This window comes from Dromiciops gliroides, chromosome X (assembly GCF_019393635.1).
Source record: "Dromiciops gliroides isolate mDroGli1 chromosome X, mDroGli1.pri, whole genome shotgun sequence".
Taxonomy (NCBI): domain Eukaryota; kingdom Metazoa; phylum Chordata; class Mammalia; order Microbiotheria; family Microbiotheriidae; genus Dromiciops; species Dromiciops gliroides.
Window position 1 is genome coordinate 25,040,322 of NC_057867.1, and position 18,179 is coordinate 25,058,500.

Consider the following 18,179-nt stretch of genomic DNA (forward strand, 5'->3'; position numbering starts at 1 on the left):
TGACTTGCCCAGGGTCACACAGCTAGTAAGTGTCAAGTGTCTGAGGTTGGATTTGAACTCAGGTCCTCCTGAATCTAGGTGCTCTATCCATTGTGCCACCTAGCTGGCCCGAGGTCAGATTTTAACTCAAGAAAATGAATCTTCCTAAATTCAGGCCCAGTGTTCTAAACACTGTGCCACCTAGCTGACCCCTGAGTTCAACTCAGTCATGGCTTATATAGGATCATAGAGTGAAGAAGAGACATCACGGGTCATCTAATCCAGTGGTATTAAACTCAAATCAAAATGGGGCCCATTAACTGTGCATAAGCATCTATGTCGGCCCCATATTGGCTTAGTTTTGTATTTTTATTTTGTTTAACATTGCCTGTTTACATTTTAATCTGGTTCAGGCTGCACTGTGGGCTACTTGCAGGTTTTGACATATTTGATTGTATCTGATCCTCTCATTTTTCAGAGGAATAAAGTGAGTCTCATAGAGAGGAGCTGACTTAGCCAAGGTCACGCAGATAGTAAGAGGCCCAATTGGGATTCAAACGTAGAGCCTTTGACTACAAATTCAGCCCTCTTTTCATTGTGCCAGTGATTTTCAGCTGAGGAATGACAAAGGGATTTTCTTTGTTTAGAGGGCATGAGGATTCATGGTGTGGAGTCATTAATTTACTGGGAAATACAATCTGGCTGTGACTACCTGATTCTTGGAATTCCCCTTTATAATTTATTATATGTTGGCTACTGAAATCTTGTTTGTCCTTCGTTCTCCAAGAGGACCATGACATTGGGAGGTGATGTGATGACTTGCAATGAATTGGATTTAAGTGAGGCAGGGCTGTGCAAGGTCACCAACCTCACTCTCTCCTCCAGAGCCATCTGGGTCCAGTGGCAAGATATACATCAGGATGACTGGCGATCACATTGGATGTTTGAGGCAATTGGGGTTAAGTGACTTGCCTAGGGTCACACAGCTAGTAAGTGTCTGAGGTCAGATTTGAACTCAGGTCCTCCTAACTTAAGGGTCGGTATTCTATCCACTGCAGTGCCACCTAGTTGCCCAAGCTACTGAAATAGCAACTTAGTGGGTAACCAGACAGTTCAGGCCAAGTAGCCTATTCTATCTAGGATAAGGACATGGGAAAATAATATTCTTGCACTAGTCTCTTAGCTGCCAAATCCAAAAGCCTTTTCCCAATTCTCATTCTCCTGGACCTCTCTGTAGCCTTTCTCCATGATATTCTATTCTCTCTAGGTTTCTAGGACACCTCTCTGTCTTTCTGTCCCTGTCTCTGTCTGTCTCTGTCTCTCTCCTAGTTCTCTTCCTACCTATCTGGTCACTCCTCCGTCTCTTCTGTTGGATCTTTGTCTAGATGATGCCTCCTAAATCTGTCCTGGGTCCTCTTCTCTTCTCCCTCTATACTACTTCACTTGGAGATCTCATCAGCTCCCATGGATTTAGTGACTATCTCTATGCTGGTGACTCTCACATCTACCCATCCTGCCCCCAACTCTCTGCTGACCTCCTGTCTCCCATCTCCAACCATCTATTAAATAGACCGCTTAAAATGGCTGTCCTGTAGACATCTTAAACTCAAGGCAACCAAATAAAACTCATCATCTTTCCCCCTAACGCCCTCCCTTATTACTGTAGAGGGCACCACCACCCACCCAATCCCTCAGCCTTACCATCTAGAAGTCATCTTGGATTCTTCACTATTTCTCCTCTGTATCCAAACTGTCGCCATGGCTGCCAATTTCACCTTTGGAACACATCTCTTCAATGCCCCCACTTCTCTCCTCTGTCACCGTTCCCACCCTGGTGCAGGCCCTCATTACTTCATGCCTTGATTACTGCAATAGCCTGCTGGTGGCTCTGCCTGCCTCAAGTCTCTCCCACATCCAGTCCATTCTCCATTCAAACAATCGTAAGTGATTTTCCTAAAGTGCCGGTCCAATCATGTCACCACCACAAATAGAAAACCTCTGTTTGGCATTCAAAGCCCTTCATTGCCCAGCCCCCTGCTACCTCTCCCGTCTCCTTACACCTTACTCCCTTACACATATTCTTTGATTCAGCGGCACTGGCTTCCTGGCTGTTCTGTGAACAAGACCCCCCCATCTCTCAGCTCCAGGCATTCTCTCTGGCTGCCCCTCATGCCTGGGACCCTTTCCCTCCCTTACTCCCTCTAGTGACCTCCCCAGCTTCCTTTAAGTCCCAACTAAAATCCCACCTCCTACAGCAAGCCTTCCCCAGATCCTCTTCATTCCAGTTCCTTCTTTCTGCTCATTATTTCCTCATTAGCCTGCATAGAGCCTGCTTTGCATACATTTGTTTGAATATTGTCTCTCCCATTAGTTGTAAACTTCTTGAGGGTAGGGACTGTCTTTTGCCTCTTTTTGTATCCCTGCCTTAGCACAGTGTCCTACACATAGTAGGTACTTATTAAAGTTTGATTGATTGAGTAATCTACCTCCGTTATTTATGTCAGGGAGGGGAGTTCTAACTACCTCAATGAAAAGACTATGTCCACCAATATAGATGGACAACCCATGGCCTTAGAGCAGAGATTCTTAACCTAGAGTGCGTGATCTTTAAATAGATATAAAATATATTAAATGAAATATACATATATGTATTAAATAAAATTAAATATATATATATATATATAATTGAAATCCTATGGACTTATTTTATGAATTTCAAAACACCCTTCTGAGAAGGGGTCACTAGGCTTCAAAAGTTCACCAAATTGATCCATATACTGCAAAGACTAAGAACGCCTCTCTTTGAAGGTTGCCCGGGGATCCCTGAGAGGGGCCTGAGACAAGACTCTGGCCCAGGGTCTTCTTGACTCCTAGGCCTGCTCCCAAGGCACTAGGGCCATGCTGTCTCTTAGCACAATTCCTTTCTAACAGCTTCAGAGTTTTGTGGCTTGGGGCTAGGGTGGTTTCTTGGACTCACCTAGAAGTCCCATCATGAAGAGAAGCATCCTCAGAACCATGGTAAACATCTTGGCGGAGGGGAGTCTGGCAATGGAGGCTGCCTGCTGCCTGCTGCCTGGTTTGGGTTGAACCTCAGCTTGACTTTTCTTTTTCCTCAACTGGGCCTTTGTTGTTCTTATCTCACCACCATCACCAAGTCAATATGCCTCTAAGGTTTCTCCGAAACCTTTGTAATGGAGTATGGATATACTTGGTACATTTGTTAGTGTGTTAATAATAAACCATTGTGGGACCGGAAACTCTTAAAGTGTTGGTAAGAGTTTCTCAGGAGCTTCTACATAGATGTTGTTGTTGTTGTTTTAATCACAAAAACTCTTCTTGGAAAGAGACTAAAAAATGAAGGAAAGTTGGAATGCCAAATGTGGCAGCTTCAAATATTTTGATAAAAGTCTGAAGTTTATTCTACAGGGTGACTGAACAAGGATCTAAACTTTTTTTCATGAAACAAAGGAAAGAGAACTGAAGTTCTGGAATCAGAACCAGAGTTCTGGAGTCAGAAAACCCCACTTCTCAAGACAAATCCAGGAACTCTATGAACATAATTACAAAACACTTTTCACACAAATCAAATCAGAGACAAATAATTGGAAAAATATCAATTGCTCATGGATAGGCTGAGCTAATATGATAAAAACGACAATTCTACCTAAATTAATTTACTTATTCAGTGCCATACCAATCAGACTACCTAAAATTATTTTATAGAGCTAGAAAAAATAATAACAAAATTCATCTGGAAAAACAAAAGGTTAAGAATATCAGGGAAATACTGAAAAAAATGCACAGGAAGGTGGGCTAGCTGTACCAAATCTGAATCTTTACTATAAAGCAGCAGTCATCAAAATTATCTGGTACTGGCTAAGAAATAGAGTGGGGGATTAGGCACAGGAGACACAGTAATAAATGACTTTAGTAATGTACTGTTTGATAAACCCAAAGACTCCAGCTTCTGGTATAGGAACTCAGTATTTGACAAAAACTGTTGGGAAAACTGAAAGATAGTATGACAGAAACTAGGCATAGACCAACATCTTACACCTTATACTAAAATAAGGTCAAAATGGGTACATGATTTAGACATAAAAGGTGATACCATAGGTAAATTAGGAGAGGAAGGAATAGTTTACCTCTCAGATCTTTGAAAAGGAGAACAGTTTATGACCAAACAAGAGATAGAGAATATTATGAAATGCAAAATGGATGATTTTGATTACATTAAATTAAAAAGTTTTTGTACAAACAGAAGTAATGCACCCAAAATTAGAAGGGAGACAGAAAACTTGGAAACAATTTTTATAGCCAGTACTTCTGATAAAGGCCTCATTTCTAAAATATATCAAGAACTAAATCAAATTTATAAGAAACCAAGTCATTCCCCAAGTGAGAAATGGTCAAAGGATATGAACAGGCAGTTTTCTGATGAAGAAATCAAAGCTATCTATTGCCATATGAAAAAAATGCTCTAAATCACTATTGATTAGAGAGATGCAAATTAAAACAATTCTGAGGTACCACCTGACACCTATCAGATTGGCTAATATGACAAAAAAAGAAAATAATAAATGTTGAAGCTGTGGAAAATTGGAACACTAATGCATTGTTGGTGGAGCTGTGAACTAATCCAACTATTCTGGAGAGCAGTTTGGAACTATGCCCTAAGGGCTATAAAGCTTTGCATACCCTTTGACCCAGCAATACCACTATAAGGACTTTCCCCCAAAGAGATCATAAACAAAGGGAAAAGGACCCACATGTTCAAAAATATTTATAGCTGCTCTTTTTGTGGTAGCAAGGAATTGGAAATTGAGGGGATGCCTATCAATTGGGGAATGGCTGAACAAGTTGTGCTATATGAATGTAATGGAATTCTATTGTGCTGTAAGAAATGATGAGCAGGAAGATTTCAGAGAAACCTGGAAGGACTTGCATGCACTGATGATGAGTGAGATGAGCAGAACCAGGAGAACATTATACGCAGTATCAACAACATTGTGTGTTGATCAACTGTGATAGACTTGATTCTTCTCAGCAAGACAATGGTCCAAGATAATTCCAAATGACTCATGATCGAAAATGCTCTCCAAATCCAGAAAAAAAAAAGAACTTGAATCTGGATGCAGATCAAACCATACTATTTTTATTGTTTTTGTTGTTGTTGTTTTTCTTTTTTGAGGTTTTTCCTTTTTGCTCTGATTCTTCTCTCATTACATGACTAATGCAGAGATATGTTTATTGTGATTGTACAGATATAACCTATATCAGATTACTTGCTGTCTTGGGGAGAGGGGGAGGGAGAAAAATTTGAAACAAGAAATCTTATAAAAACAAATATTGAAAACTCTCTCTACATGTAACTGGAAAATAATAAAATATTTATATGGGAAAAAAAGAAATATTGGGGATGAAAAAAAAACCCACTTCTGACACCAGCTGTGTGACCTTGAGCAAGTAAGTTACTTGTCCACTGCGAACCTCAGTTTCCTCCTTTGTAAAATAATGGGGTAGGGAATCATCTGGAGCTTTTCATGATCAAAATGAGGCAGAAGATAAATGACATCCTTCCATATTATTTTACTTCTTTAAGAGATCAATGGATTCATCAGAAGCTAAGAGAACAGAGATTTCAATCCAGAAGGAATAGGGTCTGTTTTTTGCCTTTCTTTGTCATCCCAGTACTTTAGCACAGTGTCTGGGACACTGTATGGTGCTTAATAAATGGTGATTGATTAGGCACCTCAGCACCTGGGAGGAAGTCCAGGAAAGCCCAGCCCTTCAGGTCAGGTGGCACCAGCCATGTTGAGCTTGGGGAGTGGGTCAGTTTGGCAGGAATGGAGAATGAACGAACAGGAGAGGAATGAAGCATATCTGGATAGGAACCCAGGCAAGGCAGTAGGAGTTTTAGCCAAAGGTCCCTGGGGAGCCACTGAAACAGGGGAGTGACATGGACAGACCTGGGCTTTAGGAAAACCCCTCAGTAGCTATATGAAGAATGGATTAGAAAGAGGAAAGATTGGAATCAGAAAGAGCAAGTAGAAGGTCATTCCAAGAGTCCAGGTGAGACATGATGAGACCTTGAACTAGTGTGGTGGCTTCATGAGTGGGAAGAAGGGGACAGGTGAGAGGGATGTTATGTTTTTTTGTTTTTTGGGGATTTTTTCTGCGGGGAGATAAGGGTTAAGTGACTTGCCCAGGGTCACACAGCTAGAACGTGTAAAGTGTCTGAGGCTGGATTTGAACTCAGGTCCTCCTGAATCCAGGGCCAATGCATTATCCACTGTGCCCCCTAGAAGTTTGTTGTGAAGGTATAAATGATAACATGTGGCAACTGGTTGAATGTGTCTGTCTCTTGCTGGGGTGACAAAGTAAGGAGGCAGGTACAACACTGAGGTTTTAAAAGCCATTTCAGTGGAATCAGTCATTTTCAAACCCTGAAATTGTTATTCTGAGATACACAGGGAATTCATTGATACGTCTGTCTTTTTCAAATTGGTATAGAAGATGGAAGAAAGAGCATGACCAGCAAGTGTAGACAATCCCAAGAGCAGGCTCAGGAACAAAAGCTCTGAATGGGCTGAGGCTGGAGAGACAACTAAAGAAAGACAGCAAGGAGGGTGGGGGCAAGAGGAAGATCAAAGCAGGTCTAGGATTCCCACTTGGGATGCATGAGATAACGAAATTAGCTTGAGCTTTGCAAAAGACATGTATAGAAGATGGTAGAAAGGGCAATAAACAGCAGATAAACCCTAAAGCATGGTCTCTTATAAGCTCTATAGATGGAGTATGGAGGCTCCCAATGAACTGAGCAGCAGATGAAGGTTAAGGACACAAAGAGGGGTTTTAAACATTATTTGGGAGAGCTTGGCCACAAAGAACAGATATATTTTGAGAAGCCACTTCCCTCTTTTCTTTGCAAAGGTGGGGGACCATGGATTTGGAAAACCAGAGATAGTGTCAGATTTTTTTGATGTATTGGTTCCAGAACTTAACACTGGCCCTTGAATATAGTAAAAATATAATAAATAATTGTTAATTGATCAACTTTTTTTTTGGTGAGGCAATTGGGGTTAAGTGACTTGCCCAGGGTCACACAGCTAGTAAGTGTCAAGTGTCTGAGGTTGGATTTGAACTCAGGTCCTCCTGAATCCAGGGCTGGTGCTCTATCTACTGCACCATCTAGCTGCCCCAATTGATTAATTTTGCTGAACTATTTTAAAAAAATTCTTTGTTCTAAAGGTGGGGAAAGGGGATAGCATTTATTTTTGGTTTTGGTTTTAGTTGTAATTTTTATTTTTATTTTTTAAAAAAATATGAAATGCTTCATGAATTTGCATGTCATCCTTGCACAGGGGCCATGCTAATCTTCTCTGTATCATTCCAATTTTAATATATGCGCTGCCGAAACGCACACTGTAATTTGAATTTTTATTATTTTTTTATTTTAAACATTCTTTTCAAATTTTGAGTTCCAATTTCTCTCCCTCCCTCTTCCCCATACCCACTCATGAGAAGGCAAGCAATATGATATCTATTAAACATGTGAAATAATGCAAAACATATTTCCATATTATCCACAGGGTTTTTTTGCAGGGCAATGAGGGTTAAGTGACTTGCCCAGGGTCACACAGCTAGTAAATGTCAAATGTCTGAGTTCAGATTTGAACTCAGGTCCTCCTGAATCCAGGGCCAGCGCTTTATCCACTGTACCACCTAGCTGCCCCCATAGTTTTTTGGGGTTCTTTTTTACCCCATAGTTTTTTTAAAAAGCAAGAAAAAGAAAGAGAGATTTTACTTCAATCTGCATTCAGAGTTTAAAAGATCTCTTTCTGGGTGTGCATAGCAATTTTTCATCATGAGTCCTTTGAAAATATCTTGGATCATTGTATTGATCAGAGTAGCCAAGTCTTTCACAATTCATCATCCTTACAACATCGCTGTTACTGTGCAAAACGATCTCCTGGTTCTTCTCACTTCACTTTATATCAGTTCATATAAGTCCTGCCATGTTTTTCTGAAACTACTCTTCTTGTCATTCCTTATAGAACAGTAGTACTCCATCAAAATCATATGTAATAACTTGTTCAGTCACTCCTCAATTGATGAATATCCCCTCAATTTCCAATTCTTTGCTATCACAAAAAGCGCTGCTATAAATATTTTTGTATCTATAGGTCTTTTTCCTTTTCCTTTGATCTCTTTGAGATACAGACCTAGTAGTGACATTGCTGGGGCAAAGGGTATGCAGTTTTATAGCCCCTTGTCCCTAGTTCCAAGTTGCTCTCCAGAATAGTTGGACTAGTTCATTGCTCCACCAATTCATTAATGTACCTATTTTCCCTCATCCCCTCCAGCATTGGCCATTTTTGATAAGCATGAGGCATTACCTCAGAGTTGTTTTAATTTGTCTTGTTCTAATCAATAGTGATTTTGAGCACTTTTAAATATAATGCTAGATAGCTTCAATTTTTTCTTCTGAAAACTTCATGTTTATATCCTTTGACCATTTATCAACTAGGAAATGGCCCTTATTTTTTTTTATTTTTATTTATTTATTTTTTTGGTGGGACAATGAGGGTTAAGTGACTTGCCCAGGGTCACACAGGTAGTGTCAAGTGTCTGAGGCCAGATTTGAACTCAGGTTATCCTGAATCCAGGGCCAGTGCTTTATCCACTGCACCACCTACCTGCCCCCCTTATTTATTTATTTTTTTTACAGGGCAATGGGGTTAAGTGACTTGCCCAGGGTCACACAGCTAGTAAGTGTCAAGTATCTGAGGCCGGATTTGAACTCAGGAACTCCTGAATCCAGGACTGGTGCTTTATCGACTGCGCCACCTAGCCACCCCCTGCCCCCCTTATTTTTATAGATGACTCAGTTCTATACTCAGTATATATTTGAGAAATTAAGCCTTTATTAGAGAAACTTGCTATAAATTTTTTGACATTACTTCATTGTCTAGGGTATCTTTTAGCAAATAATAATTTTCATGATTATCTCTTTTTTATTATGTCTATTTTTGCTTTTGCTTTGTCTGAGATCATGATTGCTACCCCTGCATTTTTTACTTCAGGTGAAGTAAAAAAAAGCTCCAGCCCTTTATTTTAACTCTGTATGTGTCTTTCTGTTTCAAGTGTGTCTCTTGTAAACAACATTTATTGGATTCTGGGTTCTAATCCATTTTCTATCTGCTTCCATTTTATGGTTGAAATAATTTCATTCACATTCAAAGTTATGGTTACTATTCTGTTTCTTCTTTTCTCTCTTTTTATCCTGTCCCTTCTCAAACATCTATTTTTTTTTAGTGAGGCTATTGGGGTTAAGTGACTTGCCCAGGGTCACACAGCTAGTAAGTGTTAAATGTCTGAGGTCGGATTTGAACTCAGGTACTCCTGAATCCAGGGCTGGTGCTCTATCCACTGCACCACCTAGCTGCTCCCAAACATCTATTTTTTACTAAAAGAATTTTATTATTTTCTAATTAAATGTAAGGATAGTTTTCAACATTTGTTTTCATAGGATTTTTAGTTCCAAATTTTTCTCCCATCTTCCCTTCCCTCCCTCCTCCCCAAGATAGAAAGCAATCTGATATAGGTTATATATGTACAATCACATTAAACCTATTTCTGCATTAGTCATATTGTGAAAGAAGAATCAGAGCACAAGGGAAAAACCTCAAAAAAGAATGGAAAAGAAAAACAGCCCCAAAGTAGAAACAGTGAGGTTCAATCTGCATTCATAATCCACAGTTCTTTTTTCTGGATGTTAAGAACACTTTCTATCATGAGTTCTTTGAAATTGTTTTGGATCGTTGCAGTGCTGAGAAGAGTCAAGTCTATCACAGTTCTTCATCACACAATGTTGCTATTACTGTGTACAATGCCCAAGGTTATATAACTAGTAAGCAGGTGGCATGAGGTTTGAACCAGGGATCTGGGGGCCCTTCTAGTTAGGTCCTGTGTGACCTTAGCAAGCACAACAAGGGAGTCTATTGCTAAGGTCCCCTCCATGCTATAAATGTCAGATCCTATGACTTGACTGGTACTGAAGAAGAATTTTCTCTTCTGTGACCTTTTGAAGGTACAATCAGTTCTGAATGTGATACCTGTTTTCTGGTCCCCCCACCCCCCACTAAGCCACTACCACCTTTGAGATGCCTCTGGATTCACCCCTTTTCCAAGAACCTTTGGATCTGTTCCTCACAGCTGAGACATAGTGAATAATAGGAAGTTTGAATTCATATGGAAAGAATAAACTCACAAATAATACAAAGGGTATCAAAACTATGATGTCAAAAGGGGATCCTCCTAGCCAAGGGAGTTTACACCGTATTTGATTTTGAATCAATGCCATGAATATTCAGCTTAACAGAGGCAGGGCTGTACAGTGGATACATCATTGACTCTGTAGTTAGATGTTATGGGTTTACGTTCTTCCTTTGATGTTTACTACCTACATGACCTTTAGCCAAATCACCTCAACTTCCTTGGCTTTAGTTTACTCCTCTGTAAAACAAGGGAGTTATTGGGGTAACTAGGTGGTACAGTGGATAGAGAACTGGCCCTGGATTCAGGAGGACCTGAGTTCAAATCCAGCCTTGGACATGTAACACTTCCTAGCGGTGTAGCTGTGTGACCCTGGGCAAGTCACTTAACCCCAAATGCCTCACCAAAAAACAAAACAAGGGGCAGCTAGGTGGTGCAGTGGATAGAGCACCGGCCCTGGAGTCAGGAGGACCTGAGTTCAAATCCAGCCTCAGATACTTAACACTTACTAGCTGTGTGACCCTGGGCAAGTCACTTAACCCCAATTGCCTCACTAAAAAAAAAAAGAAAGAAAGAAAACAAAACAAAACCAAAACTGAAAACAAGGGAGTTAGAATAGATGACCTCTGAGGCCCCTTTTAATTCTAGATCTAGGATCCTATGTGTGACCTTTGGAAAGTTCCTGCCCTTTCCTGGGTCTCAGTTTCTTCTATGGTGTTCTTATTGTGAAGCTTTTCCAAGTATTTCCCAGAAACTCACCCTAAACTGTCCAAAACAGCCATTGGACAACTTTTGAGGTGTGGGGTTGGGAAAAGAAAGGGAAGAATTGATGAGGGAGGCTGAGGAGACAGTGATGGTATTTAGCACCAAGGAAGGGACTATAAGGGGAAAGAAAAAGTTAGCTTCTATCCCTTCACACTTGGGGAATTCCTACTTCCCGGCTAGGAGAACAGAATCCAGTGGGCAATTTTTTTTCCAGGTAGAATGTCTTTTAGCAATAAGCATGAGTCAGTTTGTACTAAGGGGCCTGGGATTGCTTACCTAATGATAGCAGAGAAGATGGAAAAAGTTAGTACCAGGAACTATATGTTAACCGATAGTATGACTCAACCACCACTGTATGCACTGAAGTGTTTGGGTACACCCACTTCTTCATGTTTGCGTAGTATACAAATGTTTGTCATGGAAGACCCTGCTTTGGAAAAGCACACACACACACACACACACACACACACACACACACACACACACACACACCCCAAAACTAAAGAGGCCTACAACCCAGTAACCAATTCTTTTCAATTCCCAGAGGCAAGGTTTGATTTTTTTAATAACTAAATTAAACCAAACACCTATTGGCATAATGCCAAGATGAGGTCGGTTCCTTAGTTTCATTATGTGAAACTTGTTAAAGGCTTTCTGAATAATAATCATGAAACCGCAGAATCTCTGAACAGGAAAGTACTTTAAGTACCATCTAGCTCAATGTGTACTAGAACAGAAATCCCTTTTACAACCATACCTAAAAACTGGTCATCTATTTGCTTCTTGAAAACAACCAGTGAAGGGGAACCCACACCCCTGGAGGCAGTCCATTTGTGTAGGCAAAAAAAAAAAGAAAAGAAAAGAAAAAGTCTTCCTAGTAACTAACATTCTGTCTGTCTTCTTATTTCCCAGAAAGTTTAGAAAGGGGTGGAGTGTGGAGAGCAGAGTGGTATCTCAGATGCCAACTCCACTGTAAGTTGCATCTTGGAAATACTAATGGAGACCTTTCCTTGGATAGAAGCCCCTGTAATTCAGTCCGTATATTTAGCAATGTCAGATGACTTGAAATAATACATCTGAGACAGAGATCAATGACAGATGATAGCACTGGAAGGGAAATTGGGTGTTACAAATCCTAGAATCTCGGAATTAGAAGAGACTTCAGAGGGCATGCAGCCCAAGCAGTACTGGAACAAGACTTCTGTCTACAGAATCACCATGATTGATCATCCAGTCTTTTCTTTTTTTGTGTGTGTTTTTTTTTGGTGAGGCAATTGGGGTTAAGTGACTTGCCCAGGGTCACACAGCTAGTAAGTGTTAAGTGTCTGAGTCTGGATTTGAACTCAGGTCCTCCTGAATCCAGGGCCGGTGCTTTATCCACTGCAGCGCCACCTAGCTGCCCCCCATCCAGTCTTTTCTTGAAGACTTCCAATGGGGGAAAACTTTCCATCTCCCAAGATGAACAAATCTAACCCTTCTTTTATAAGAGAACCCTTCAAATGCTTGCAGACTGTTCTCATGGCTCCTCTGAGTCTCCTCTAGACTAGACTTTCTAGTTCCAATCTTCATATGTCATCAACTCAAGTTCCATCACCATCCTGGTCCTGGACACTCTGCAAGTCCCCATGTAGCTTGAGATGGGCAGCCAGAGAACATTGGTGATAAGGCTAATGATGACAACTGCTTTCTCTATATCACCCCAAGGTTTCCAAAACACTTTATGTACATTACCTCGCTGGATCCTCACAATAACCCTTTGAGTTAGGTACCACAGGTATTGTTATCTACAGTTGAGAAAAGTGAGGGTTGGAAAGGTTAATAGATATAAAGGTAGGAAATGTCTAAGATAGTATCCAAACCTAGATCTTTCCAGACTCCAAGTCCAGACCTCTTTCAAATATACCACACCTATCTCTAGGTGTTGACTCACAGTGAGCCTGCAGTTCACTAAGACTCATAGATCTTTTTCATTGAAATTATTGGGTAGTTATATCTCTCGTGTCTTGTACTTGTGAAGTTGAACTTTAGTGGTGCCCCAAGGCCAGTGGTACAGTGGAAAGAGTGTTGCATTTGGCATCAGGGTATCTGACTTTGAATCCCAGCTCTGTCCTTTAACACCTGAGTGACCTTGGTCAAGTCCCTTTATTTCCTTGGACCTCAGTTTCTTCCTCTGTAAAATAAACTAGGTGGAGTCGATGGATCGTAGGGTCCCTTTCAACTCTAATTCTAAGATCTTGTATGTGACCTTGGGAAAGTCACTACTCCTCTGTGGGCCTCACTTTCCTTCTCTGTAAAATAGGGTGGTTGAACTCTGAGGTCCCTTCTAGCTCTAGGTCTAGGATACTATTCTCTCAATTAAATTCTGTTATGTTAGATCTGGGCCATATGCACCTTTGCCCTCATTTTGAATAAAAATAACAATTAGTTAAGGCACCAAAGACACAGCTCTTAGCAGATTCCATTAGAGAACTCCCTCAAAGAGGAACTTGACTCATTAGTGACAAGGGCTGGTCATTTGGCCATTTATTTCTGAATCCATCCAGCTGGACTGTTGTCTAGATCCCATCTCTCCATCTTGTCCACACGGGAAACTTTGTCAAATGGTTTGCTGAAATCTAAGTATGCTACATTTAACAGCATCTGTCTAATCTACCAGTCTATTAACTCTCTTAAAAAAGAAATGAATGAAGCACCAGCCCTAGAGTCAGGAGGACCTGAGTTCAAATACGACCTCAGACACTTGACACTTACTAGCTGTGTGACCCTGGGCAAGTCACTTAACCCTCGTTGCCCCGCAAAAAACCAAAAACAAAACAAAAAAAAAGAAAAAAGAAAAGAAGTTAGTCTGGTATGATCTGTTCTCCCCCAGCTAGAGGGAATCTCTGTCTTTGTTTATCTCTCTCAAACATTTTGTTCTCTTATAGTATTCTAGTCTATATAATATTTATTTCTGTTTCCCCTATATTAGACTGTAAGCACTTTGAGGGCTGGCCCTATGCCGCTTTTTTATCCTTGTTGTTCCCTCAGGGCCCTGTAAGAGGCAGCATGGTACACTTGATAGAACACTAGACTCTCAGATAGGGTAGCTGTATCTGTGACATGGTTCCACCAGCTGTGTGACCTCAGGAAAGTCAATTTGCTACTCTGATTCTCAGTTTCCTCATGCGTAAAATGAGGGTATTTGTGCTTATGGGATTGTCGTGGGGTTTGCTCACATAAGACCCCTCATCTATCCTCAACCCAGCATCTACTAGGTGCTCACAATCACAATTTAATAGTACGTCCTAGAATTTTGCCAGGACTCAGAGTGAAGGTTCACAGACCTCTGGGCTTATACATTCTACCCTTTTTTTTTCTTTTTTCTTTTTCTTTTTTGCGGGGCAATGGGGGTTAAGTGACTTGCCCAGGGTCACACAGCTAGTAAGTGTCAAGTGTCCGAGGTTGAATTTGAACTCAGGAACTCCTGAATTCAGGGCCGGTGCTTTATCCACTGTGCCACCTAGCTGCCCCCTACCCTTTTCTTAAAAAAATGGGATATTTCTCTATCTCCAGCCCTTTTTCAATTATCACCAACAGTAGCTCATGAGTTGGATCCAGCAGTTGTAATTTCAGTGCCAAAAGATGGATAGTTCATCTGGGTCTAATGGCTTGAATTCATTAAGGACAGCTCTAGGTCCTCTCTGCCTCACATTTTCTATATTATAGGTTTCAAATCCCTGTTAACCATTTTTTGTTCAGTCCTTCCCATTCCAAAGATCTGTCTCCTTGTCAGTGAAAAGAGACGTGAAATGAGAATTGAGTAGTTCTGTCTTTTTACCATCATCCATTATCATTAGCTCTTCTTTGATGTTCCTTTTTCTCCAAACATAGCTGTTAAAAAGTCCATTTTGTAATTCATAGTCAGTAGCAGCTTGTTCTGAGTTTTAACACTTCTGACATTGTTCTTACAAGACAGTACTACGTGTAGATGGAAATGGAAGCTCTGTGCCTGTTGGCAGACATAAATCCCCGATGTCTGTCTACTCAGTCCCCTGAGGGCTGTGACTATTTCTGAAAGGGCAACCTCCCTGCCTCTCATCAGAAAGGATGAGGAGAGCTGAAACCTGGCAAGGGGCAAGAAGTGAAGCAAAAGTGTAGTGGGGAGGAGGTGAAGGGTTGTCCCTGAGAAGCCTGGGTCTCTGTGAGCCAGGCTGAGTAGAAGCCAGACAGAGTGATTGCAGTGGTCATGGAAACAGAGCCTGGTGAATTATGTAGTTTCATCCTCTGCCTCTTCCCCTATTCCGATATTCTCTAAGGAGAGATAAATCTGCTGTATCAATCCTTGTTCATTAAGAATCTCTTTGCCTTCTGCTTTGCCATTTACTTTCAAAGAAATTGGTTTCTCTCAGACTGTGGTCATTATTACTGTATTAATTTTTGTGTGCCCTTGTCAGGGAAGGTACCCCAGGAGAGAGATGGATAGATTTTCATAACTGTTGGGAACATTCACAGCATGAAGTCTCAGGGCTAGATTGAAAAAAAAGATTTTATTGATTCATATTTTATAACTTCTCATACAGAGAGAAAGATTAAGTAAATTTCGACCAAAAGAAACCCAGGCAAAACTAAGCCTTATAGTGGTTCCTCTGAGGGAAGAGCTGGTGTTGACTTTGCCAAGTCTGGTTGTTTCGGGCATCTTTCATCCCTTTATCCTTCCACTGTAGGCTAAAGAACCTGGTTTTCCCCCTTCCTCAGGGACAGAGTGGAGGGCTTTGACTAGAGAGAAAGTCATTCATGGAAGCAGTTAGAAGATAGAGTCCTGCCAACATGAAGATGGGGGCTAGTAAAAAGGGAGGAACTAATTTTCCCATTCACTAATACCTTCACTTCCTCCCCATCCCTATCCCCACATTGCTAGAAGAATATAATTTACTGTTAGAAAGAGTTACATACTCCTTTGTTATCATCTTCTGTCTTCTGTTCTTGATTCTGTAACAGACCCATGGTTTGGTGTAGGTTGACATGTTTAGGGGTCACCCTCTCCCTCTGAGGGGTCCTAGTTCTGGGTTCATGCAGATCAGATTTATGTCCCAGTGAATCCTGGGCTAAAAACAGAAGGAATCGGGGGCAGCTAGATGGCGCAGTGGTTAAAGCACCGGCCCTGGATTCAGGAGTACCTGAGTTCAAATCCGGCCTCAAACACTTGACACCTACTAGCTGTGTTACCCTGGGCAAGTCACTTAACCCCCATTGCCTGCAAAACAAAACAAAACAAAACAAAAACAAAAACAAAAACAGATGGGATCAGAATTTTGTTTCATTGTCTTGGGCTAATTATATCATAGGCACAGAGTAGATAGAACCCTGGGGAAAATTTCCTAAACAAATCTTTGGTTGTGGCTTACGTTAAGCATCTCCGCAAAAAGGATTTCTAGGGTCCTTTCTTTTTTTGGGGGGGGGGAATCAGGGCAACGGGTGTTAAGTGATTTGCCCAGGGTCACAGAGCTAGTAAGTAGCAAGTGTCTGAGTCCGGATTTGAACTCAGGTCCTTCTGAATCCAGGGCCAGTGTCCCGGGTCCTTTCTAAAAAGGTATTTAATGTTTATGTAAAGTAGATCAATGTATTGGTCTACACTGTTGTGTACACTTGAATCCCTTGCCCCCTTATTTTCTCACGATTATACCTCACCAAGTTCCAACCTTAGATTCCTCCCATCATCCAAAGAGAGCTCCTATTCAAATGCTGCTGAACCAATCTAGAGAAAGTTACAAAATCATCACCCAGTTCTACTACACATTTATGGTACATAATCTCAATTAAGCCCCCACTGCAGCAAGACTAGCCTTTTATATCACTCTAATTGGTTAGCTCTCCCACTCACTACAGTGGACCTTTTATCTCTTTTCATCCCTTTCAACCTTTTCAAACTTCCTCAAACTTCCCATGATCCTCTTAGCTGAGAAACTTGCCTCAAAAATGCAGCCCATTCTCTGAGAGGTCCTTTTTCCCCCTTTCCTCCTCATCTCTCATCATTCAGATGTCTTCCCTCACTATCTACTCCTTCACCCCTGTATCATATGAAAGGGTAGCCCTTTTCTTTGCCAAGGCAAATGCCTTTACATGCAGACTTGCTTCCAAACATCCCATCTTTTCCAGCATATTGCCCCCTCCCTCATCTGTCATCCCTCCTCTCTCACTAAACTTCAACCTCCCCCACCATCCAACTTCTTCCTCGTGTGTCCTGCAAACATGGCCATGCTTCCCCCATCCTCAAAAAACCCTTACCTGGGCATACCATCCCTTTTAGATATCTCCTCCCTTTCAAAGCCAAACTCCTTGAGAAAGCTCTCTCTATAGTTTTCCCTTTCACATCGCAAGAGTTAGGGACAATGTACCCTCATGATTCGGAAAATCCAAATAAAGGTTTTTGGCCCTCCCTTCTTACCAGAGAAGAAGACTGAATTATTATGGTATTAAAAAATAAAATATGTTGATATTATTCAATGCAATAAAATGAAAAACAACACAATACAATACAACACAACACAATACAAATATACAACACAATACAATATAATACAACACAACACAACACAGTACAATACAACGCATCTATTTTATGCATTTCCGAGTTCCTAAACCTTTTCTGTGTCATCTGCTGACCTTTGTGTGTCATCTGTGGCGTCTGCAAAACTCCCCCCAAATTCCCATGTAATTTCTTATGCTGACCTGCGATAGATCGAAACCACAATTGGGAAAGTTGCAATATGGAAGGGATAACTGTATATCTCCTTCATTTCATGTCACCGCGATCTGGCATCTGACCTCAAATTCAAATGAAACTGCTCTCTCCAAGATCACCTGTGATCTCTTAACCACTAAATCCCATGGCCTTTTCTCACTCCTCATGCTTCTTGACCTCTCTGCAGCCCTTGACACTGTTGATTTCTCTCCTGGATAGTCTCCTCTCTTCTGCTTTTCCTTCTACCTGTATAACTCCTCCTCTGTGGTCTCCTTTGCTAGGCCTTCATCTGGGTCACATCCAGTAATTTATGACGTCTCTCAAGGCCTGATTGTGGAGCAGACCTCTTCTTTTCTCCCTCTATATTATCTTGGTGAACTCAGTAGATCTTCTGGGTCGAATGATCATCTCTAAGCCGATGATTCCCAGATCTCTC

General features: G+C 41.1%; 1 protein-coding gene and 1 non-coding gene across 2 annotated transcripts in view; both read right to left on the minus strand.

The window, feature by feature from the left end:
- The window catches only part of VSIG1 (V-set and immunoglobulin domain containing 1), a 37,907-nt gene extending 34,902 nt beyond the window's left edge, over positions 1 to 3,005 (minus strand). The window contains exon 1 of the mRNA XM_043973574.1: positions 2,957 to 3,005. Coding sequence (XP_043829509.1) covers positions 2,957 to 3,005 — 49 coding nt within the window. The remainder of the gene's footprint in view (positions 1 to 2,956) is intronic.
- Positions 3,006 to 7,298: 4,293 nt separating this feature from the next.
- LOC122734216 lies at positions 7,299 to 7,401 on the minus strand. The gene has a single exon (XR_006354022.1). It is a non-coding gene; the product is annotated as a U6 spliceosomal RNA (small nuclear RNA).
- Between the last annotated feature and the right edge of the window lie 10,778 nt (positions 7,402 to 18,179).